Raw genomic sequence first — 23,512 nt, 5'->3', positions numbered from 1 at the left:
TATCCAGTTATCAGTTATTATCCCTAAAATCCTGTCAGAAACATTAGTCTCAGTTTTACTGTCAACTCGGAGTGGGAAATCTCTGTTTAAAAATGCTGTGTGCTCATGCACTTCAAAATCTTATTTCATAATCAGTAAACAAGAATTACAGTGAGTCTTGTGATCATGTGATCATGTGACCTCATGGCTGGTTGGTGCTGAACAGATTGAGGAGTGCATTCAGCTGGAAGAAGGCTCATCGCCGACATGTTTGTCTCAGTTCTTTGTCTGCTGCTTCTTTCACACTCAGGTGAGTTTTACGTATTAACTCATAATGGATGTGTGAACTAACGGTGCTTTAGTGATCGAGCTCCTGTCTCATTTATACATCACATATGTGAGTGAATTTACAGTTCTGTACTTTGAGATAATACACAATGAAACATCATCTCTCATGTGTTGCAGCTCTCACTGTTGTTGTTCTTCAGTCGGGAGATCAAATATCCCAGCCAGGACTCATGGTGACCTTTGAGTGCAGTATGGGTCCCGGGCTCAGCATGGGCAGCTACACCATGTACTGGTACCGACAAAACCACTACGGAGCGCCACTGGAGTACCTGATCAAAGAATACGAGCAAACTGCGGGGCACTTCAAGTCATCTATAGACACATCCAAAAACAGCTTCCCTCTTCAAATCACTGAGCTGCTCCTAAATGACAGCAGCACCTACTACTGTGCTGCCAGACACAGTGAAGCACACACACCAGACAGTCGTACAAATAACGAGTCTGGCTGTCACAGATGTCACACAGGCAGGAAGAAGCTTGTGGCTTGTTTGGCTTTTACACTAAATTGGTGGAACAATAAAGAAATAATATAATAAATTCAATAAAGCACGTAAGGTTGACAACACTGCATTTTTTCAGGTAAAATTAACAAAAAATTTGGCACTACATCCAACCATCCTCACAAGCGCAGACCTGCGCTACATCTGAGATTGCATAATCTGCACAACATACCCAATATGTGCTTTGTTTAGTGTGTACAAACAGTGGTATGTATTAGACGCACAGAGCTGTAATTACCATGTCAGTTCACAAGAGCCTCCCCACCAGCTGGAGACACGAAACGATCACAACGTGCGTCACCCTTAGCTCTACTGGTAATTTTAAAATAATTTTAAAAATAGCCTATATTATGACTAGCAGGGTGAAATTTCACACACTAAAATTAAAGCATTATTGACTTTACTGAGCTGTCTTGGTTGCTGTGCCTCACAAACGTTGTCATCTACGACATTGCATTGTGGGATGCCAGTGTAGTGTCCATTTTTTGCTGATTGTAATATTTCACCAAAAAATATTATGCAATTCACATGCTTTTGGTTTCATAGACTGTTTTGGACAAAAAATCTCACTTACTGTTTTGGCGTACTAAATAGCTTGTGATTATAGAATGTGGGACGCAGGCTGTGTGTAACCGCACCAGCTCAGGACTCCAAATCCAACTTCTTCACCTGCCAGATCATCTGAGACCATCCAAGTCACTGTACTGCCAAATTCTGGTAAATGACACTGGAAAAAAGAAAAAAAGTATTAGATCTTTCAGCCTTGCCTAGAAATTACATATGTACAACTAATTTGAAACAGCAAATACTTTTAGAGGAAAATGTAATGCACAACAAACTAAATTTTTAAATTATGCTAATTAACATACTTGGCAGGTCTCAAAGGTGTCGACACTGAATTTAATAGCAAATTGTTCACTGACATGGTATTCAGGTGTTTTCTTCTTCTGTATCTTGCAATACAGTAGCCAGTTATAGTGATTACAGTGTTATCTTTTTATAACCTTTTTTTTATTAACATTAAACCAAAATCATTCTTCATTCTTTTACTAAACATGAGTGATTTTGTTGCCTAAATCTATGACAGGAGTCTACAAATCCAGAGATCTGTTGTCACAGTCCTAAACTTTGTGAATCACCACCTTCATTGCAAAGTCTGCGAGGCAAATGAATGAAGGGATTCGTTGTCTGAAAGAAATGTCTCTGAACAAAAGCCAGACAGCAGTCACAGTGCTACAACAACATAATGAAGAAAGCAGTTCAGTAACAAAAAAAATGACGTTCTAGAAGACATGGTTGTTATTATAACTCATTAAAAATGGGACCAAAAACCAGTGACAGAAACAAGAAAAAATAAACAGCATGATGAACTTTATTAGTTCATTTACGTTACAGGAGCCCGTTCCTGAGACACCACAGAGCTGATCAGTTCAGATAAGTACGCAGGTGCGAGCACTGTCAGGATATACATCCCAGACAATATTACTGTCTTGTACAGTGTCTCATCTCTGTCACTCTGGCCTTTAAATCTGCACTCACTTTACATTAATTAATTCTGTCTGGAGCCAGGAAGAAAAAAATTAAAGTATAATAAGTCGAAGAGGTTATCTTACACTGACCTCTGCAGGGTTCACGTGGATTTACACTAAGATGTTGTAGTTAAAAATATGCATGTAAAAACGCTGGCCAGTCAATATCAGTGTTGCACAGATGTGAATGGGCCTGAAAATGGTGCAATTTTACCTAAAAGTAAAGAAAAAAACAAAAAAAAAAACATAACATAACAAATTTTTGGGACTGTGTAAGTAAGTTCTTAGGTAACAATAATACAATGTAACATTAGCCTTATGACTAATTTTTTGTAAGACCTATTTTTATTAGTTTATTTTATCTCTTATTTCTCCTCCTATGTTTGTGTCATGCACAGATGAACCAAAGCAAATTCTTTGTATGTGAAGACTTGTCAATAAACCAGATTCTGATCTGATAACAGTATTGTCCAATAATGTAATAACCTACTGTGATGTTCTTCTTCCTCTCATTACTTATGCAATCAGTCAGTAATATTATTATATTACTTTAAATGCATTAAGCCAATTATGATGTCATTATATAGATGTGGAGTTATTGTTTGTTGTGACAGATGTTTTTGGCCACTTGGGGGCAAACCAACTATTTACACAGACAGTATTTACTATAAAGTAACATTACTGTTCATTTGGAGTCATGCTTTAGGCCACCTGGTGAATGCAAGTCAAATATTGGCTTTCTTTTAGCTCTTTTTTAGTCTCCACCAACTCCTAAAGGAGGGCTCTTTAGCTCCACTATGTTCACTAGCAAGTTGCAAACTTCCACTGTTTAGTGCTCGCAGGTGTGTTTACCAGTTGGAAATAAAGATTTCACATTTAAGTTGCCACTGTATAACCAAACCAACGGGCTAAAGGATGATAAAATGCTCTAAAAAGCCAAAGGACACTGCAGAGTCAGATAATAAATATCTCTGGATTCATCAGGATGAGTGAAACCTTTCACATTATACCTGATCCCAAAGCGAAGCCGTGAATATCACTCGCTAAATGCGTCTCCTCCTCAGTTCAGAGATAAGTGGGAGGATAAAGAGGTGTGACCTGCAGAGATGTCACTCCCTCTGAACTACAAACAAACACAAACAAAGACCAGCTTCCTCTTTCCTCTCTTCTTTTCTTAGCTGTCACAGAAATAGCAGCAGTCAGGTTAAAGGCGTTCAGCCGTCAGTCAGCGACCTGAGCAGCTGCTCTCACACACACACACACACACACAGATGGAGGCTGAGATATGGAGGAGCTGGGTGGGGGAAGGAGAGAGGAGAGGGGCAAAGAGACGGCAGGTTTTTGTGTGACGGTTTTTCACCGTGGGGACAGGGGGGGCACGGTGATACAATCCCATAGAGCCGCCGTACAAAAACCTCCTCCCATTAACTCCCATTGTGTAGACTGATGCATGCTGCCTGGGACACTGTGGAGAGCAGAAAAATGTATAATATTAAACTGTACAGGACAGCAGGGCACTTTAGCATTAAAAAGACAATTTATATGATAAAAATCTGCAGTATAAAAGTTTTGAAAATGACTTTCAAATCATATGTGGAGCACCGGGATTCTTCTTTCACTCATCTTGACAAAAAAAAAACAACAAATGTGGACATTATGAAGCTTGTCCTGCATGTTTAAACTGTCTTCATCCTCTGGATTATCACACTGTGTCTCAGCAGGCTGATTATGGAAAGTTTGGAGACTTTTTAGTTGAGGAGACTTTCAGTGTGACACTGGAACTGAAGCTTACTTTGGAAAGGGAACAAAACTCACTGTTTTGGGTAAGTAGGACCTCTCACTGCTTCACTTCACTGCAACAAAGTTAAAATAGTCAAATGTTTTGTATGAAAGTGAAGACCAAACGGTTGTTGTGAAAAAGCTGAAATATTGAGCTGAAGTGAGAACACTGTGACCAACACTAATCCTGCTTACTTCGGCCAAGGAACCAAACTGACTGTTTTAGGTAAATATTACAGTTTATTTCTGTGTTTTAATGGATGTTGCATCGTCGAAAGGCCTTAAACCGAAGAGAAATATCAGTAAAAACTTTCCAAAGATTGTTCTGGTGAAGAGAAAACCAAGAGTTTCACGATCAGTGTTTCTGCACTGTGACAATAGAAATGAAGCTTACTTTGGAAAAGGAACCAAACTCACCGTTTTAGGTAAATATTTCAGTTTAAAACAGTATTTTTATAAATGTCATGTTGCTTTAGAGTCTTAGTATAAACCGAAGAATCAGTTACAACTTTCCAGAGATTGCTCTGGTAAAGTCAGACTCAGTAATTTCATGCTCAGTATTTCTTCACTGTGACAACTACAACAAAGCTTACTTTGGAAAAGGAACCAAACTGACTGTTTTGGGTAAGTCAAATAAATGAACAAATGTAAGAAGCTTTCTGATTGGAGTAGTACAATAAGAATAACACTGTACTAATAGTTAAGTTCAGCTCAGAGCTTTTTGGTGTTAAGCGTAAGCGCTGTGCCAATTTCGAAGCCTATTTCGGCCAGGGAACTAAACTGACTGTTCTCGGTAAGTAAGACATCGACATCATGTTCGTCTGATTAATTGACTGGTGTATAAAAAAGTTAAACTTTTGTTGTTAAGCAAAACAGTTGATCTTACATAAAATATATCAAACCAAAATGCACTGCAGCAAATGTTGGTGTTAATTTTTCAAAGGAAAGTGGCATTTAATAAGATAATGTGAATTTATAAGCAACAAAATGTAAAGATTTAAATCAAAAGCATCATGTTGAGCTGTTTTGAGCACTGATCAAGTTCACTGTGACTCTGGTGCTAATGAAGCTTACTTTGGAAAAGGAACCAAACTGACTGTTTTGGGTAAGTCAAATAAATGAACAAATGTAAGAAGCTTTCTGATTGGAGTAGTACAATAAGAATAACACTGTACTAATAGTTAAGTTCAGCTCAGAGCTTTTTGGTGTTAAGCGTAAGCGCTGTGCCAATTTCGAAGCCTATTTCGGCCAGGGAACTAAACTGACTGTTCTCGGTAAGTAAGACATCGACATCATGTTCGTCTGATTAATTGACTGGTGTATAAAAAAGTTAAACTTTTGTTGTTAAGCAAAACAGTTGATCTTACATAAAATATATCAAACCAAAATGCACTGCAGCAAATGTTGGTGTTAATTTTTCAAAGGAAAGTGGCATTTAATAAGATAATGTGAATTTATAAGCAACAAAATGTAAAGATTTAAATCAAAAGCATCATGTTGAGCTGTTTTGAGCACTGATCAAGTTCACTGTGACTCTGGTGCTAATGAAGCTTACTTTGGTGGAGGAACAAAGTTAACAGTTCTAGGTAAGAAATGTATGTTGTACACATATTCTATGCTAAAATAAGAAATCAAAACAAATGTAACAGAAAAACAAAAAGTGTTGTAAGTGCAGTGGTTCTTTAACGAACCTACTGTACTTGAGCTTAAGTTTGAGTTGAGCTTAGAGCTTTTTGTTCTTAAGCTTAATCGCTGTGTCAGTACGAAGCTTATTTCGGCCAGGGAACAAAGCTGACTGTTCTGGGTAAGTAAAAGCTCAAAATTTGTTGACATGAATTCACCTGTAAGAGAAGTGAAAAGTTTAAAAGCCTATCAGGTCGGTCATTGAGAGAAACAGTTTTGTGTAAAATCACAGGGTTTACTGCAGCAGCTGTTGGCGTTAAATGCAAAACAAGTTGCATTTATTACAAAACTAAAATGTAAAGACGCAAAGTAAAAGCAGCACGTTGGGCCATTTTGAGCACTGAGCAAGTTCACTGTGAACCAGGCTGCAGAAGCTTATTTTGGCGGAGGAACAAAGCTAACGGTTTTAGGTAAGAATTCACAACAAATGATAAAAAGCAAGCTGGTTGTTTTAAGATATTTACAGAATTTAAGTGTAGTTGCTAAGAGTTTCTTTGTTGTTAAGCTTAAGCACTGTCAGTTCAAAACCTACTGCAGTGAAGAAACACAGCGAACTGTTGTTGGTAATTTGGGATAATGTTCAACAGGGTTATAACTGAGAGTAACAACAAAATGTTGTTGTTTAGAAAAGGCAGTAGTGGCTGGATCTAAAGGAGATTTGCATTTATGCCAAAACTAAAATGTAAAGATTTAAAGTAAAAGCAGCATGTTGGGCTGTTTTGAGCACTGATTCAGTTCACTGTGACGCTGGTGTCGGTGAGGCATATTTTGGTGGAGGAACAAAGTTAACAGTTATAGGTAAGAAATCAAATCAGACTAAAAAATAACACTCTAATTGGATTGTTTCTCTCTTAAACTTACTCTATCAAGTCTAGTTTAAGTTTAGCCAAAAGCTTTTTATTGTTTAGTTTAAACCTTGTGTTAATGCGAAGCCTATTTCAGCCAAAGAATAAAACTGACTGACTGACTGTTGGTAAGTAAACACAAAGTCTAACTGTGTTGCAACTGAGAGGTCTGCTATAGACACAACTTGAAACATGCTGTAGTTACTGGATTTAAAGGAAAGTTGTATTTATGACAAAACTAAAATGTAAAACGACAAAGTTGAAGCAGCATGTTCGACTGTTTTGAGCACTGATCGAGTTCACTGTGACTCTGGTTATGAAGCTTTCTTCGGTGGAGGAACAAAGTTAACAGTTTTAGGTAAGGAATCAAACCAAATTTAAAAAAAAAACAACAAAAAAAATTCAAAGAAAAAGAGCTTAAAAGAACTGTTAAGTTCAAACTTTTTTGTTCTAAAGTTTAAAAGTTGTGTCAGCCTGAAGCTCATTTTGGCCAGGAATTAAATTGAATTGAATTGTGGAACTGTTTTTGGCGAGTTGACATAAAGTCGGTGGTAACTGAGAAGATTGTATTGCTACAAAAGAAGGAAAGAAGCAAAGTAAAAGCAGCGTTGGGCTGTTTTAAGAACTGGTCGAGTTCACTGTGACTGTTAATTCGGAGGCTTACTTTGGAAGAGGAACAAAGTTAACAGTTTTAGGTAAGAAGTCACAATTTGGAAAAAAAACTTGTAACATTTTCCTCAAGAAACTTACAGCACTCAGGCCTAATTTAAATACTGTTCAGAGATTTTTGTTGTGAAGCTTAAACATTGTGTCAGTACGAAGCTTATTTTGGCTGACTGTTCTTGGTAAATGGGAATAACGTCTAACAGGTAAATGAGAAGTTTTTATTGTAAAAAGCACTTAAGTTGCATGTATTTGTACACTAAAATGTAAAGAAGCTAAGTCAAAGCAGCATCTTGGGCTGTTTTGTGCACTCATCGACTGCACTGTGACTGACCGAGAGGCTTACTTTGGTGGAGGAACAAAGTTAACAGTTTTAGGTAAGAAATCAAAACAAATGGAAAAATGGCATAATTTCTAGTTTAAGTTCGGCTCAGAGCTTTATGTTTTTAAGTTTAAACACTGTGAGTTTGAAACCTATTTCAGCCAGAGATCAAAACTGACTGTTCTTGGTAAGTTGACATAAAGTGGTAATTGAAAGGTTAATATTGAATGCACCAAATACAAAGGTAGTACTAAAAGAAAACTCAAATGTAACGATTCAAAGTAATGCAGCATCTTGTGCTGTTTTGAGCACTGATCACGTTCACTGTGACTCTGGCTCCGGTGCAGAGGCTTACTTCGGTGGAGGAACAAAGTTAACAGTTTTAGGTAAGAAATCAAAACAAATTAAAAAAAAAACAAAACACATTGTTATTGTGTCTTTAAAAAAAACATATTGTCCTTAAGTCTAGTTAAGGTTGTGGTAAGAGCTTCTGTTGTAAAGGTGAAGTGCTGTGACAGTATGAAGATGTTTTTATTACATATAGCTGAAAAAAATCGCTGTTCTTGTTGATTTTGAAGTAAAGTTACATTCAAAACAAGACTAAAAACTAAAGAAGTAAAGTAGAAGCAGCATGTTGGGCTAATTTCAGCACTGATGGAGTTCACTGTGACTCTGGTCGAGAGGCTTACTTTGGTGAGGGAACAAAATTAACAGTTTTAGGTAAGAAAACAATTAAAGTTCATTAAACATTGTTTAGGTATGACTGTGAAAACGTTTCTGACACTGTTCATTTGCTCCACAGCTCGGCTGACATCTAATGATAAACTAAGATTATAACTGTTAATGGGCTAAATTATGATAAAATAGTCACAAAAATAAACAGATGTTTTAGAGATGAATGTTAGTGCACAAAACATTTGACTCTTTTGCAAACTTAAGCAGCTAAAAGTCAAAGTCCTTACATGTGAAAGAGTGACAAAAGTGTAGTAATCTCAAAGATGCACAGATAAAGAAAGGCAGCAGGAAGAGTTTTTGTAACAGTCAAAAGTCTCTGTGAGTCCTACGGGCAAGTTTACTTTGGAGCTGGAACTAAACTCACTGTTTTAGGTAAGAAAATCTGCAACTAAAGCCTCTCACAGAGCTTGATTCAAAGATTTTTGTATGTTCAGATTATAGATAACAGTAAGAATATATTTCATAGACATTTTATATTATAGTGTCGAACAAAGTGTGCTATTTTAATGTGTGAAAGAAGTTAATGCAGGAGTTAGTCCGTGTCAGTAAAAACAAACCATATCCACAATCTCCAGTAAAAGTACTGTGGCTATAAAACATTTGGCTCTGCGCCCAGATTATTACTCTCACAGCGAGTTCCTATCAGCTCTGTGAAACACTGTGAGCTCTCAGGCAGAAGCTTACTTTGGAGCTGGGACTAAACTCACCGTTTTAGGTAAGACGACCACAAAACTGAACATAAACTAAAACAATCTTCCTTAGAATATAACTGCAAACTAGTTGATACCAAACATTTTGCTCTTAAAATGGACCTTGAATCACAAGTTTAATGCTGTTAGCAATTAGTTGAACTTGATATAAATATGTATGTTTCTACAAAAGTGTTTAATGCATCTGCAAAGAGAGCACAAAGACAGTTGACAGCTTTCAGTGCTGAGCGCTCAAACAGTTTTCCTGTAGCCTTGTATCAGTGTGAACGACTACGACCCTGCTTACTTTGGCAGTGGCACCAAACTGACGGTGTTGGGTAAGAAAATTATAAAAAGTCATACTCAGAAATGTCTGTTTAGTGACCTACTCTTTACTTAAATGTGAGAATTACTGCGTGAAGTTTCAGGTGGTAAAAAACTGTTGCTCATTGTCTTGTTTGGTGCTGCAGCAGCATTGTGTTACTTTGTGTCAGAACTGCAAAAGAAAACGTAAAATTTGAGGTAATTTGGAAAAAAAAATACCCTATTCTTTAGCAAACAGACTTATTTAAGTGCAGGTAAAAGACTGTATGCATTATATCTTCAATCTGCAAAAGTTGGCATTAAAAACATTTCTCAGATAGTAAAAATTAGATTTTCTTTCCCTGCATCAAAAAGTGAAAGAAAAAAGTCCATTTAAAAAACATTCATGAGTCTGTAAATGGGATCTATGTAATCTAATGATTGTACTTTAAATGAAATGATTACTTACGAATGCAGTTTTAAAAAACAGAAGTTCGAGGTTAATTCAGCTGTTTTAGATCTTTGTCAGTTTTTAACATGTGAGTCAGCGGTGTGCTCTACTTATCCTGCTGAATTTGGAGCAGGAACCAAACTAACAGTTCTTGGTAAGATTTTTTTAAAATTCAAAAAAAATATCGAAAAAGAAATTTTAATCCTGCAACCTACTGTGATCATGTTTTATTGGTGTTCAGATTCAGTTTGATAGTTCTTACTTTGCGCCCTGATGTTCATGTCTAAACTCTGCTGTTAAGATGTCTCATGTACATTAGCTGTTGAAGTTTGCTGTTGATCTTTGCAGCTTTTTATCGTGATTTATGTCCTTTCTTACTGCAGAACCAGACTGCGAAATCACAAAACCAACAGTTCAAGTTCTTCCTCCGTCAACAAAAGAGTGTCGAGACCAGAAAGACAATGCAAGGAAGAAGACCATTGTTTGTGTGGCCACTGGATTCTACCCAGACCATGTCCAAGTGTCCTGGCAGATCAACGGGAACAGCGTCACCAATGGTGTGGCGACTGATGAGGCTGCCCTGCGAGAGGACAAGTTTTACAAAATCACCAGCAGGCTGAGGGTCCTTGCCAAAGAATGGTACAAACCAGACACTAAATTCACATGTACCGTCAGCTTCTTCGATGGGACAGAAACTACATCTCATTCAGATTCAATTAATGGAGAAGAAGGTACATTTCATTTCAAACTGACTTAAACCTGATGGGAAATAACTGTAAACAATCATCTAATTAATTTCTTATCTTTCTATCAGCTAAAGGAGAAGCCCTGACAAAAGGTAAATGTATTTTCTGATTCTTCACACTTCAGTTTTTGCTACTATTTAGTGTAACTGGTCATATCTGAATGTTTGGACTCTCTGCAGAGAAATATCTGAGGATCACGCAGACGGCCAAATTCTCCTACGGTGTTTTCATCATCAAGAGCATCACCTACGGAGCCTTTGTGGGGTTTCTGGTGTGGAAACTTCAGGTTTGTTCTGCACAACTTTTCTCTGCTGCTCATCCTTTTTGATTTACTGCACATGAAAATAGTCTCTGAGCATTAGAATATATGAATGAACAACTAATAGAAAAGCGTTCATGACATTATGACATTGTGTCCTCTCTGTCTGTTGCAGAGTTCAGCTGGAAAGCAGAACAACTGAGAGCTAAACTGAACAACGATTGGGATGGATTCTTGGTTTCTGTAAATACAATTTGCAGTTTGTGGTGGTTATATTTCTGCAGCTTTGTATCATGGCATATTTGCATTCATGTATAAACGAGCCAATCAAATTATGCCAACATTAGAGGAATATATTCTTGCTAATATAATGGCTATAAGACGCAGCCCAGTCGCTAAAAGAAAATGCTAGTATTGAACTTTTGCGCACAGCATGAATACGTGACATTTGCATGTTTGATTTTTACCATTACAACATTTCTGGAGTGAAGCTGTAAAGTGAGACGCCTGCCAAGCTATAGACCCCCGTTTGAGACAGACGAACAGAAAAATGAGTTGTGATTTAGTAAGTCATCGCACTGTTTAAGCACCAAACGTGGGTGTTTGGTTGTGCCCTCACAACAGATTATTTTAAGCCCAAACATGATCTTTTCCTAACCAAGTGGTTTTTGTGTCTAAAGCTACTGAAATGCAACATTAAAACGTGAAAATGTAATCTGTCGGTGGGTTGCATAAACGTACAATGCTAACATTTTTTACAGTGATGGGGTTGAGACAGACACATCTGTGTTTGTGGACTATTTGCTGATTATTTTCTTCTCAATAAAACTATCTCAGAGGATCTTTCACTCATGTTTAATTCAATTTGCGTTTTAAGTTTTGCCTCAAGTGTCTGCTTAAAGAAACTCTGACAAACTGTCTTGAATATGCGGATCACGTTAACAAACAGCATGTATCTAAAACTGAAAGGTTTATGCAGTAACCTCTATGTCAGACTAAACTTTTAAACAGGTGAAGATTAAGCAGATAAATTACAATTTTAGTCAGTTGCTCCAAATTTTACTGATATGCAGTTAGGCTGCCATCCCCCACCTCAGTGCTCTCACATCTCATCTGAAACCGATCATCACTTTTTCCACAGACAGTGTGAGGTATTTTTAGCTGCTCTTTTATCTGCATCTTTTCAGAGAAATGCGTTATTCCTCGCCTACATAACTCTGAAACAACTCAGCTGGGGAAAATTTAATGTGCAGTTTCATACAGGTCTTAACATTTGAATTGGTGGTGATTTAAGGTTATCTGATTACATATGAATCAATTTGGAAAAACTCAACTCTAAAATTGTTTTTAAGTCATTTGAACGCATTAAAGTGGCTTTATTTAAGTCATATCTACTTCTTCTATTCTGCGCAAGTGTGAGAAGCTTATGAGAGTTTACATTCTCTTTATGAATAAAAGCAGCTACTCTGTCAGTAGGACAGTAAATGTGAGTGTGAGTCGACCACAGAACAACAGGAAATCAGCTTTCTCGTCTGTGTACAGAAGAAGGTCAGAGCTGTTGCTGAAACCTGCAGAGGAGCAGAGAGCGACAGCAGAGGAGAGGAAGTGGTCACGGAGCAGCCTGCACGTCGTTCTCTCTGCTGAGAAAAGACGGAGGTGAAACCTTCAGCTTTACCACAACCTCCGTTTCACAGAGTGCACCTGCTTCTCTGCACCGACACCCCCACACTGCACTGCAGCTCTCTGAGCAAACAGCTGGAAAACTTTTATTTCTGTGTCAACTGAAGCTACAGAGTCAACATACATGTGTTACATATACAACAGCTGTTTACTGTCATCTGGTGCAAAAATATGCATCTGACTGTTCATTTAGTAGCAGTTTAGTAGCAGTCTCAGACTAAAGACAGTTATCTCCAGTAATTAATAAACAAAATATATAAACTCCTCTATAAATCATCTTCATGTTATTCTCCAATACATATTTGTTTTCTTGCTTGATTCAAACTGAAATAAAGACCCCAGAGGGACTGGGAAAAATACATATTTTTTTTCCATTTGTTTCCTTTAAAAACATGTTTGTGCTAATTCAAGTCACATGAACAGGAAACAGTGTGTGAGACCGTGAAAGAAAAATAGTGCATCTGACATCTGTGAGCAACATAATTATATCTCCTCCTGCAAACGCTGATATCTATATGTTCATGTTTTCATCCGTTTGCTGAAAAATAGATTTTCACACTGTCTCTCCATTATTTGTAATGTCTCAGAAAAAGCAAAAACACCAATAAATGTGCAGATTGTAGGTTCATAGGTTCATAATAAAGGGTCACAGCAAATGTAAGGCCAGTTTCATTTTACTGGACCTAAACTAGACTGCTGAGCTCAACCACAAACTCCAGGGTGGAAAATCAGAATCCAAACTGCACAGAGACATAATGCTACAAGAAGTTAACTAAAGAGAAATGTTTTCAGTTTCTATCTACTGCTTTTACTTACAGTAAAACCATCATTATAACATTTATGTTTAATTCAATCTCACTATTTGTCCCAGAGGGCAATATGGCACAGAAACATACAGCAGATGACATTAATCTGCACCTGTGCACATTCAAGCTTCACAGGAGCAGATTATAAAGTGTTCACCACTTATCATTGGGCCTAAAATAATTCAGTGGGCATTAAAAATGACAACATCTCCTAATAACGTAAATACATTTCTAATGTAGTATACAGGACCATCAACAGGTCATGACAGTCACAGTAATGCAGCATCAGGACCGACTCCATAAAGGCTGATGCTGCAATAAAGCTCACAAGTACAAAATGTTCTGTTACTGTCACCCTCTCATCAACATCACCATCAGTACTTTAAATTCAATATGTAGAGTTCCTGTCATCCAATCACTGTCATCAACATCATCATCAGTACTTTAAATTCAATATGTAGAGTTCCTGTCATCCAATCACTGTCATCAACATCATCAATACTACGAGTAAAAAATGTACTGTTACTGTCACCCTCTCATCAACATCATCAATACTACAGCACAATATATAGAGCTCCTGTCACCCGCTCAATACTACCAGTACAATATGTACTGTTACTGTTACTGTCACTGATGTTTATAGACATGTTGGAACTTTTTACTCATAGAGGAGTATTTTTTTAGATATTCATACAAAACCATCTTATAATAGTGGTCTGAAAGTTTCCTAACACATAAAGGTGTGTACATATTGACATGAGGGTTACCTTAAGTATAATATCAATAAATTTAATAATAAATGAATGAAAGTATTTAAACTCTCCATGTGCCATCATCAGCCTCACTGATACTGATTGTGTGGCACACTTGCATTATTAGCAACCAAAACCTAAAACTTGAGACAGCAAGCATGACTGCTGTTATTTAGAGTAACCACCCATGTATTTTCAGCAAGTTTAAAAATTAGGCTAGAAAGTATCTGTTTAACATGGATGTTAACCTCTTTGACTGGACAGATGATGTTTGGTGCCCTGAATGAAATTTTGATTAAACTGCTGCAACAACAAGCAGATCTGTGAAATTTTGATGACTATTTTTTAGAGGTGTGTTTAAAGACTTCAGCCACTACATACAAAAAAAGGCCCGCGTTTAGTTTCAAGCAGCTGAATGACATTTCATTTGTCATGTTGAGCGACCTCTTGTGGTGAAAACTGAACAGCAGGTTGAGTGAATGATTTATGCAGTAATCCAAGCCAACACAGGTTCTATAAAAATGTTTCTTTAAATGATCAAATAACTATATAAAGTCAAAAAATAGAGACTTAAAATAAAAAATAAGCTTTTTGTATGTGACAGAATCAGCATGAGGCACAACCCTGTATCAGTGAAATATTTTCTTTTTTTTTTAAAGAGCAACAGTTTATATCAGATATGGAACGAGAAACAGAATTTCTGATATTGACTTTATTACATTTAAAAGACTTCATAAGTTACCATTTACACTAAAAATAATACCTGCTCATCAAAATTTAAAAATTAAAAGTTTGTTTTTTCATGAATAAAAAAAATCCCTTTGTGCCTTTGAATGGTTCAGATGCAATTAAACACTTTTTGCTTCATTTAGTGTGCAAAGATCTATGAATAAACAAATTAGTCTGACCCCTCAGCCAAAAATCTTTAAAATTGAGCATTGAAGAAGCATCAGGGAGGCGACTACCTTTACTGACTTCTACTGTTGACTGTGAAATTACAGCATCAGTACAACTGGTTCCCAGTAGAAGTCTGTGGGACTTCATAATGGATACACAGTACACTGTTTTTTTTATTATGGGTATGCTGGGGTACAAAGCTACTTACACACACATGCATACAGACCAGAAGTCTGTCCTACAATGTCGGTAACGGGACTCAGACTTAACTCACTTTTCATCGGTCTCTAGCCTTAACTGAAGAGTGTTCGCACGTTGATGTGTGGATGTTAAGATTTTCATTTGTTTATAAAAATGTCAAAGATGTGACAGACACTCACCTTAGACTCCTCCTACTGCTGCAGCTGCTGAGTGGAGGCTGTATATTGAGAGGATACGAGAGTCTGCAGACTATCAAGTCACCATCTGCTGGATGAACCTGCAACACATCACACAGTCAGATCTTAAAAATGAAATATAATGTATAAAATGTAAATATAAATAAGACCATCCACAGGTAATTTTCAAAGACTAAACAATCAAGTGTTCAACTTTAGATGTTTTTCTGATAAATAATAGACTACAGCTTACTCTAAATATACAGTGAATTTTTCTTTTTGGTGAGAAAAAAATGTTTGCACTCTAAACACAACATGCATCTCTTATTAATAAAATTCTGATATTTGAGCACTTTCATGTTACATAAAAGGTCATAGTGGTCACTGTCACTTGCAGCAATTAAAAAAAAAAAAATCTCATCCAAAAAAATACTTAGTATTTAGTATTTTTAGTATTTTTCATATTCGAGTATTTGCATTTAATTTTAGACTACTTAAATACTCACAAAAAAGTTCACTTTTGTGTCCTTTACAGTTAAACATGCAGGTCTCATTGGTGGAAGCGGAGTCACCCAGACCGCCATTCTATTAGAGAAACAGGGTGACAGTACAACGATGAAGTGCAGCCAAACCAAGGGTGCTCAGTATCTCCAGATGTACTAGACAGCTGCCAGGAGAAACAATGAAACTAATTGTGTTTGCATCAACTGCTAGAAAATATTAGGATTTTGGAGAATTCAGCAAAGAGAAATTTGCAGCCACCAAGCCTGACGCTGAGAGTGGGACACAAACACTCCCAGTTACACTTGGATTCACCATGTGGCTCTTGAGACAGCAGCTAACAGCATCAAAGAACGTCGGAGAAGATACCGACTCTGTCACCTGCAGCTCTTTATATCTCTGCTGTAACGTCACACCTCCCATCACTCACACTGACAGGGCCTCACGCCTCTAAGTTCATTTTGCTCCGAACACAATAATGATCACAGCTGGTCTCATCAAACTCTCTGCAGCAGCTCTGCTCTGGACTGCAGGTACTGAACTTTATGATGAACAGGAGGAGAAATTGTCACTTCTGTTTCTCTTCCAACTTCCATGAAATGAAAATAATATATATTCATGAGTTGATTTTTCAGTTTGCACGATAAACAGGAGTCACTAGTGTTTCTGTAACATGACGAGATCTTTTTTTTTTACCCTCACAGGTCTAACTGATGGGAGTGATGTCACCCAGACTCCTCAGCTGTGGAGGGCCGAGGGTCAGTCTGCCAGAATGAACTGCAGTCACACGAAGGAAAGCTCATATCGCCAGATGTACTGGTTCAGACAGCTGCCAGGGGACACAATGAAGCAAATAGTTCTTACAACTGCATACAGCCCTCATGAGTACGAGAGTGGCTTCAGTAAGGACAAGTTTCCAGCAGCAAAGAGCGATTCTCAGACTGGATCTCTGACTGTGGAGAATCTGCTGCCTGAGGACAGCGGAGTGTATTTCTGTGCTGTGAGTCAACACAGTGATACAGGAGACTGAGACAGCTGCACAAAAACCCACAGTGAAGACAGGACGGCTGTCTCTTTAATGATCTGCAGAGAGCACTGCACACTTAGAGTTACACTCATCTTCAGACAAACATTATGAAAGTGTGACTCCTGAACTTGTAACCTTATAACCTTATCTAGTATTTAGTTTATAAGATTTCGGCCTGTTTTGATTTCTGACTATTGCATAAGCAACTCTTAAAAGTCCCCGTTTTATATGATTTGTCTGTGATTTTCTCACCGTCAATGTATTTCGTGGATGTAAAGATACATACTTTTGTTTGTTATCTGATTTCATGTTATCTTTGTATTATGGTTTGTTATTATTATGTATTTATATTCTACCATTTCCAGATTTCATCATCTGGGTCGTGAAGACTTCCTCTTGGTTTCCGCCACTATATAAGAGGGGCCATACCTATAATGCAAATGTTTTTAAAGCCCTATAATAAAAGCTTTTTAAGGTAATTCCTCCTCATTTTGGAGTGCCTAGATTTCCTTCCTGTTCAACCCAAAAAAGTTGTTGAAGAATAAGAAAAATGGCACATTAGCAAAAAAGTGTTCATCTTTTTAAGTTTCATCAGCAACACTTTTTTAATGAAAAGTGTTTTTCTTTTAATTTATAAATGGAAGCAAACTTGCCACATGTTAAGTTTCATTCCTTTTGGATTTGTGTTTTATATTTTCATGCTTTTGACACTCTTTTAACTTCAATGATTTTACTGTCTTTTTAAACTTTTGTTTCCTAATTTTTTAAACTTTTTGAAACAGTACAAGGCTATAACTGATGGTTACAATACTAATAGTGTATACTGTGACAGACTCCAAGAAGTACAACTGCCTGACTACTGAAAATAAACCTATCTATAAACCACCATCAGCTCTATGTTTACTGCCAAAGAGTTTATCAGAGCTTTTACACTGAAAACAGCAGCTGGAGACGGCACTGCTGGAGACAGCGCTGATGGATACCAAAACAATAAAGTTGCAGTGAGTTACAGGAAACATAAATCCACTGTTAGCTGTGGAGTTAGTGATTATTCTCTGAGGGTTCATTACTATGAGCAACACTTCTCACGTTACATACTGTCCTGCTTTCCTTGTTATTATAAAAGTATGAGTACAGTTTTAAGTTTTATTATCAAATACAATCTGGACACCAATTTTTTAACACGTGAACCAACTTGTCTTTTATGTCCAATTAATTTTCTTTTATTTTAAAACTTGTGCTTTGACAGTAGTGCACTTATTTAATCATGCCAATAAAGCAAATTTGAGGTGATCATGATCTTGTTCCAGAAAGTTACTCGGTTCCTGTCATATTGCGTAATGCTGAGAATGTCGCAGGCTGTGCTTTGATAAGTGTTTCATGGAAGATTTTTTTTCGGGGGGGGGCGTCAAACTGATATGGGCTTTGCTGACCTTAAAAACTTGGAACAGGAGATAAAGAGGTGAGAAGCAAGGTGTCCAGACTGCAGGTAAGACTTCACGTCTAATCTTCTACTTCTAGCTTTTCAGGTTTTAGGTTTTTTTGTTGTTGTTTTTGTTTTTGTTTGTTTGTTTGTTTGTTTGTTTGTTTGTTTGTTTGTTTGTCTGTTGTCACTTTACATTTCTTCAAACTGATTTGTGTTCTTTGATCTTTACTGCACAAATGTTCCCATTTAGACTATAACTATCTACTGTTACTCTTGCTATAGTACTAAACTATACTAAGAGTAGCAGTAGATGTTATTTTATAGAAATGTTTTTCAGGATTTTGACCCAGTTCAATATTAAAAGTTTAAATTTTTGGACAAAATGCTTTTATGGCATTGTTATCCATGAAAAATATGTGCTGATCCACGAAGCAGAAATGATGCTACAGCATGCTACGGTCTTGATTAATTGTCCTGTGTCCACAGTGTCCAGCGAAGCCATGGCCTCTCGTCTTCCTCTCCTCCTGTTGGTGCTGTGCAGTCTGAATGTGGCTCAGTCAGAGCTGAAGCTCTTTAACCTGCGGGCCAGCGGTCTTCCCTCTGGCTTGTTGGGAACCACAGACGGCTACACCAAGGTGTTCTGTGGCGGACAAACTCTGGGTACGACATCCATCCGTAACGACGATGCCAACCCCTGGTGGGAGGAGGAGTTCAAAAGCTTAAAGGCGCATCAGAACGACGTACTGAGGCTCGAGGTTTACGACAGTGACTACCTCCACGATGACCTGCTGGGTGTCTGCCAGCGTCAGATCAAGCTGGGAACTCACGAGCACAACTGCTTCCTGGAGAAAGGTGGCACCCTCCATTATACCTACACCCTCAGCTGAGACAGTCATTGAGGCTTTATAGATTCATCTGATGTATCTTAACACACAACCTGGAAAATGAAAGTGTTTTCATCCTAATAGGCTGAGTACTGAGATTCTCTGTCCCAAATGCGATACGATTTGTCAAAATCATTTACTTCATCATCATTGATCTGGTAACTTTGACGCACTATTTCATTGGCTGTTTTACCCTGTTTCAAAGGTTGTCAACAAGAAATAAATTCTGCTGCAAAAACAAAACTGTGTGTTCTCCGTCACTTGATCCTTGAGGTTCATGCACACCTCAAAAAACTTGTAGACAGATGTGTATGAGGAAAGTGTCCATAGGTGGTCAATCAAGTAGCCTGACTTGATTGATGACTTTTTAGACGTGTTTGTGTATAAATTATTTTTAAATTATATTAGTCATCATATTTGTTGGTGGAAGGTGCCGTCTATTTTAGCAAAATAGGCACAGACTTTGGGATTCATTGTGTTTTTAGCGAAAGGTCTCTGATTGGCCGCACCCAAGCAGGTATTATCTATAAACAACAACTTATGAGGACAACCATAAGAAAAGTGATTTCTGCTGTCTACATTATGCAGCTTTAAGCTAGCTTGCTCATCTGCTAGTTTTCACCCAAGCACATGCTGGCCATTGCATTGCTATAATCGCAGCATATGCTTTAAAACACTTTGCGTTTTTAGGGAACGCTCTAGCAAAAAGGTGGTTGTCAAGGCAGTTTTAGGTTTGCACGGAAGGCTACTTACAGTTAGTGTTTACAAAATGTGATGTAAAGTAGCTATCAAAGAGCTACAAGATAAGCTGACTTTTTTGTCTCTATTGGCACATCTGTGCACACATGGTGCATTTCTTTATAATATAACACTTTTTTGTTCACCAAGCTGCAACTGCCATGCTAAAGGTATGGTCACATCAAACTTCAGTCAATATTTTCTCACTTTGGCACACTGCCTGAGCACAATCAAAATATGCAAGATACATAATAACAAAGAGAGAAGAAAAAAAAACAGTTAGTACAGCTCACATGCATGCACTCTCAAGTGCACACAGACTTACACACATCTATGTGATATGCCCGTATTCTACTTTATTGAACAAAATGGGGGGTGTTTTTCAGTGCAGAGTTTAGTGTGATGATGGCCTTGTAGAAAGTGTTCATTAATCTTGTGGTGTTGTGTTTGGTAAAATCTGACCAATTCAAGCATGAGCTCACATATTTTCAGTACTATCTCCCTGCTGGGTGACTGGCTTTGTTAAACTTTAATCTTATAATTTACAGTCAGCCATCCAGATTCACTGGTGACCTGGTACCATCTCGTATGATATCAGCATTTGCAGGCAGAAATTAGGCAGGCAATTATTAAAGTAGCAATATGTAATAGGGGGAGGAGACTAAAGACAATCCAAAAATGTCCAACTAAAAACATTTATGAAAGCTCTATTTCATTTAGGTCGACCAATAATGCAGCACGTACAACACTAGAGCCCAGGAACTACAATGAATCCATACAGTTAAAAGCTGCACCTGTTTTGACACATGTACAAACCTGTCCAACCTTTGATATACATTTGGACAGTTTGTACGCTGCTGATTTCCTCTAAAGTGAACAGAAAACTACCGGGCAGCACAGCTGATAAACTGGATAACAAATGATAAGAAAACAAGTTGGGTGAGAAAAAAGCAAAACACATGCCTCTGTATTTCCCTGGAAGGGCGACTATTCCTGAAGCAAATTGGAAGAAAATCTAAACAGATAATAAATGAATTGAATTCACAATAAAACTTTGTCTGTTAAACGAAAACAACTAAAGCTTTTTCAATTTATATCAATCATTTATAGTTTCTGTTCTGTCATGTTATGTAATGCTGGGAGTGCAGCAGGCTGTGTTGTCTGTGTGTTGTAGGACGGTGAGATAAAGCTGATATGAGGTTTGCTGGTCTTTAAAACGTACGGACCAGCACACATGATGGTGGCAGACAAGGTATCAACACTACAGGTAAGACTATAGGATGTTTTTTGCATGTTTTTGAAGAGAAATCTACAGTCTTCATCTCCTCTCATGAAGCTGGTTTGAGTCTCACAAGCAGGCATTTGTGTTAAATGTGTTGTAATGATTTGATGTTTTGTTCATGTATTTGGATAGCATGTTGCACAGGACAGACGCAGTCAAAGATTTAAATGAATTGCAAAGGTTTGTACATTAATTATTAATTATGTAATTATGTCAAATTTAGAAAACTTTAAAAGAAAAAAAAAAACACACCAGAAGCATTTGAAATGCTGAAAACAGAATATAGATCATTTTATAGAGAGAAATTGTGGGGAAAAAATATCCCTAAAGTAATTTAATTGGCTTACCATAAACTGAAAAATAACCTAATTTTTCATTCTATATTCTCCATTTTTTGCTCACTCTACTTATCGTTTAATAACAGCATTATGATTGCATGATCATTTTATATCTCCACTCATGCAGAATTAAATATCTTATTCTTTTTTTCATTTTAATATTATTTTATGTCATTCAGTTGCATGTATCTCCTATTTTTAATGTTGATTTGTTATTGTTTCTGTCTACTTAGGTTTTTGTTGTTTTGTTTTTGGTGTTTTAATAGTTTTGTTACTAAAACCTACTTTACTAAAAACTTGTGTCCAACATTTCATAAACTTTTCAAGTCATTTTGGTTTCTTGCGTAAGTAATAAATGTCCCACTGTGCCCTTTAGTTTGGTAATATTTTCCATTACTGTCTTTAATTATTGAATTCATGCTTGAATTATATTGAATTAATGCTTCTTTGTAGCAAATATTATCTTGAATGTTAATATATGTGTTTTGGAAGGTTTCATCTTTCTGGGACTTTCTCAAGCTCAGTTGCAGATGTACAAACTGACAACATGAACACAATCAATTTTTGAGAGAAAGACTTAAAAATGTATGCTTTTGAAAAGCCATCGATTGGTGCACATGAAGAAGATTTGGTATCTATTTTTTCATACTTTTATACCTTCCTTCACCTTGGTAAACGGTGTGACAGTATTAGTGTGCTGTGCACTGCTGTGTAAATCTGCGCTCCCAGATTAAAATGCTGCTGGTCCTCCTCCGCAGCCTCCTGTGAAGCCATGGCCTCAGGTCGTCCGCTCCTCCTCCTCCTGTTGGTTCTGTGCAGCCTGACTGCGGCTGATGCCCAGCTGAAGGTGTTTAACCTGCGGGCCAGCAATCTTCCCTCCAACATCCTGGGAACCACAGACGGTTACGTCAAGGTTTACTGTGGCTCAGCCAATCTGGGTGAAACATCTATTCGCAACAACGCCCAAAACCCCTGGTGGGAGGAGGAGTTCAACCACTTCAAGGCCCAGCAGAACGACGTATTGAGGCTCGAGGTTCATGACAGTGACTATGTCTTCGATGACCTGCTGGGAGTCTGCCAGAGACAGATCAAGGTGGGAACCCATCAGCACAACTGCTTCTTGAAGAAAGGCGGGAGCCTCCATTACTCCTATACTCTTGGTTAAAAAGGGCATACTATGTGACTTTTGGACATTACAGTATTTATGTACCTGTACTGATGACAGTATGACTCTGTCTTCATGTGTGGTTTTAAGAGACTGAGGTAGGTTCTCTGAGTCTTCTTGTCAATATTCAGATTACCCAGAAAGATCTTCATTAAACCAACATGTGAAGATTCACTCCAGTCTCTCTATATGCTGTATCATTAACAGCAACCCTGCTGCCCTGTTTGTCACAGACAAATAAACCCTCACTACAAAAAGCAAAGTCTTACTGTTTAATAATGTCACTAAATAAAATAATGATGATTTTTTTTTTTTTATGGTAAACCAATTTGTATTTAGTTTAACCAATTATGTGAATTAACTAAAACATTCGGGTATTTATAGCACCACACTGCTTGAATGCAGAGCACACTCTGGGTCCAGATGGAGCAGAAGAACGTCAGACGCCAAGAACAAGACAATGTCTTTAAAAAGTGCTGAAAGTATAAATTATTTATTTATGGGTTTTCTGCTAAATAAAATCATTAATTAAATAGAATTATTTTCTAATATTCTTTTAATCTTTTTTTTAAACAATTTTTTAGGTAATTTTCTTGTCATCTTTTATTAATTTCTTGCTACCTGCGGGGCATTTCTTGCCAAGTTGGTCACTCATTCTTTTCCCATGTCTTTGAAAGAAATCAAACAGGGTCAATACTTCCTGAAAAGCGTCTCAACGCAGCACAAGAAAACTTGATGTTGATCAGTATCACATGTGCAGCCTGAACTGTCATCATTTTGACAGCAAGTTGAATTCATCACATTACAC

General features: G+C 37.3%; 3 protein-coding genes and 1 gene segment (V, D, J or C); all 4 read left to right on the top strand.

Annotated features, from left to right (window-relative positions):
- Nucleotides 1-238: 238 nt before the first annotated feature.
- On the top strand, nt 239-12,872 carry LOC121953574 (T cell receptor beta chain MC.7.G5-like). Its single transcript, XM_042500738.1, has 7 exons — nt 239-289; nt 445-734; nt 9,344-9,410; nt 10,210-10,557; nt 10,641-10,664; nt 10,752-10,858; nt 11,007-12,872. The coding sequence occupies exons 1-7, from the start codon at nt 247-249 to the stop codon at nt 11,031-11,033; spliced, it is 906 nt and encodes a 301-aa protein (XP_042356672.1). The 5' UTR covers nt 239-246; the 3' UTR covers nt 11,034-12,872.
- Nucleotides 12,873-16,322: 3,450 nt separating this feature from the next.
- LOC121953573 lies at nt 16,323-17,083 on the top strand. The segment is given in 2 exon segments: nt 16,323-16,377; nt 16,549-17,083. Coding segments are annotated over 2 exon segments (381 nt in total).
- A 1,670-nt stretch (nt 17,084-18,753) lies between these two features.
- LOC121953766 (perforin-1-like) lies at nt 18,754-19,424 on the top strand. The gene has a single exon (XM_042500986.1). It carries the CDS (start codon nt 18,798-18,800, stop codon nt 19,182-19,184), a length of 387 nt encoding a protein of 128 aa, XP_042356920.1. The 5' UTR covers nt 18,754-18,797; the 3' UTR covers nt 19,185-19,424.
- A 1,683-nt stretch (nt 19,425-21,107) lies between these two features.
- Nucleotides 21,108-22,961, top strand: LOC121953767 (perforin-1-like). Of its 2 annotated transcripts, none has more exons than XM_042500988.1 (2): nt 21,108-21,186; nt 22,298-22,961. In XM_042500988.1, the coding sequence occupies exon 2, from the start codon at nt 22,312-22,314 to the stop codon at nt 22,702-22,704; it is 393 nt and encodes a 130-aa protein (XP_042356922.1). In that variant the 5' UTR covers nt 21,108-21,186; nt 22,298-22,311; the 3' UTR covers nt 22,705-22,961. The 2 variants fall into 2 exon arrangements, with proteins under 2 accessions (XP_042356922.1, XP_042356921.1); XM_042500987.1 differs by lacking the exon at nt 21,108-21,186 and adding an exon at nt 21,337-21,381.
- Nucleotides 22,962-23,512: the final 551 nt, after the last annotated feature.

Source organism: Plectropomus leopardus, chromosome 14 (genome assembly GCF_008729295.1).
Source record: "Plectropomus leopardus isolate mb chromosome 14, YSFRI_Pleo_2.0, whole genome shotgun sequence".
Classification (NCBI taxonomy): domain Eukaryota; kingdom Metazoa; phylum Chordata; class Actinopteri; order Perciformes; family Serranidae; genus Plectropomus; species Plectropomus leopardus.
This window is presented reverse-complemented; position numbering and strand designations above follow the sequence as displayed.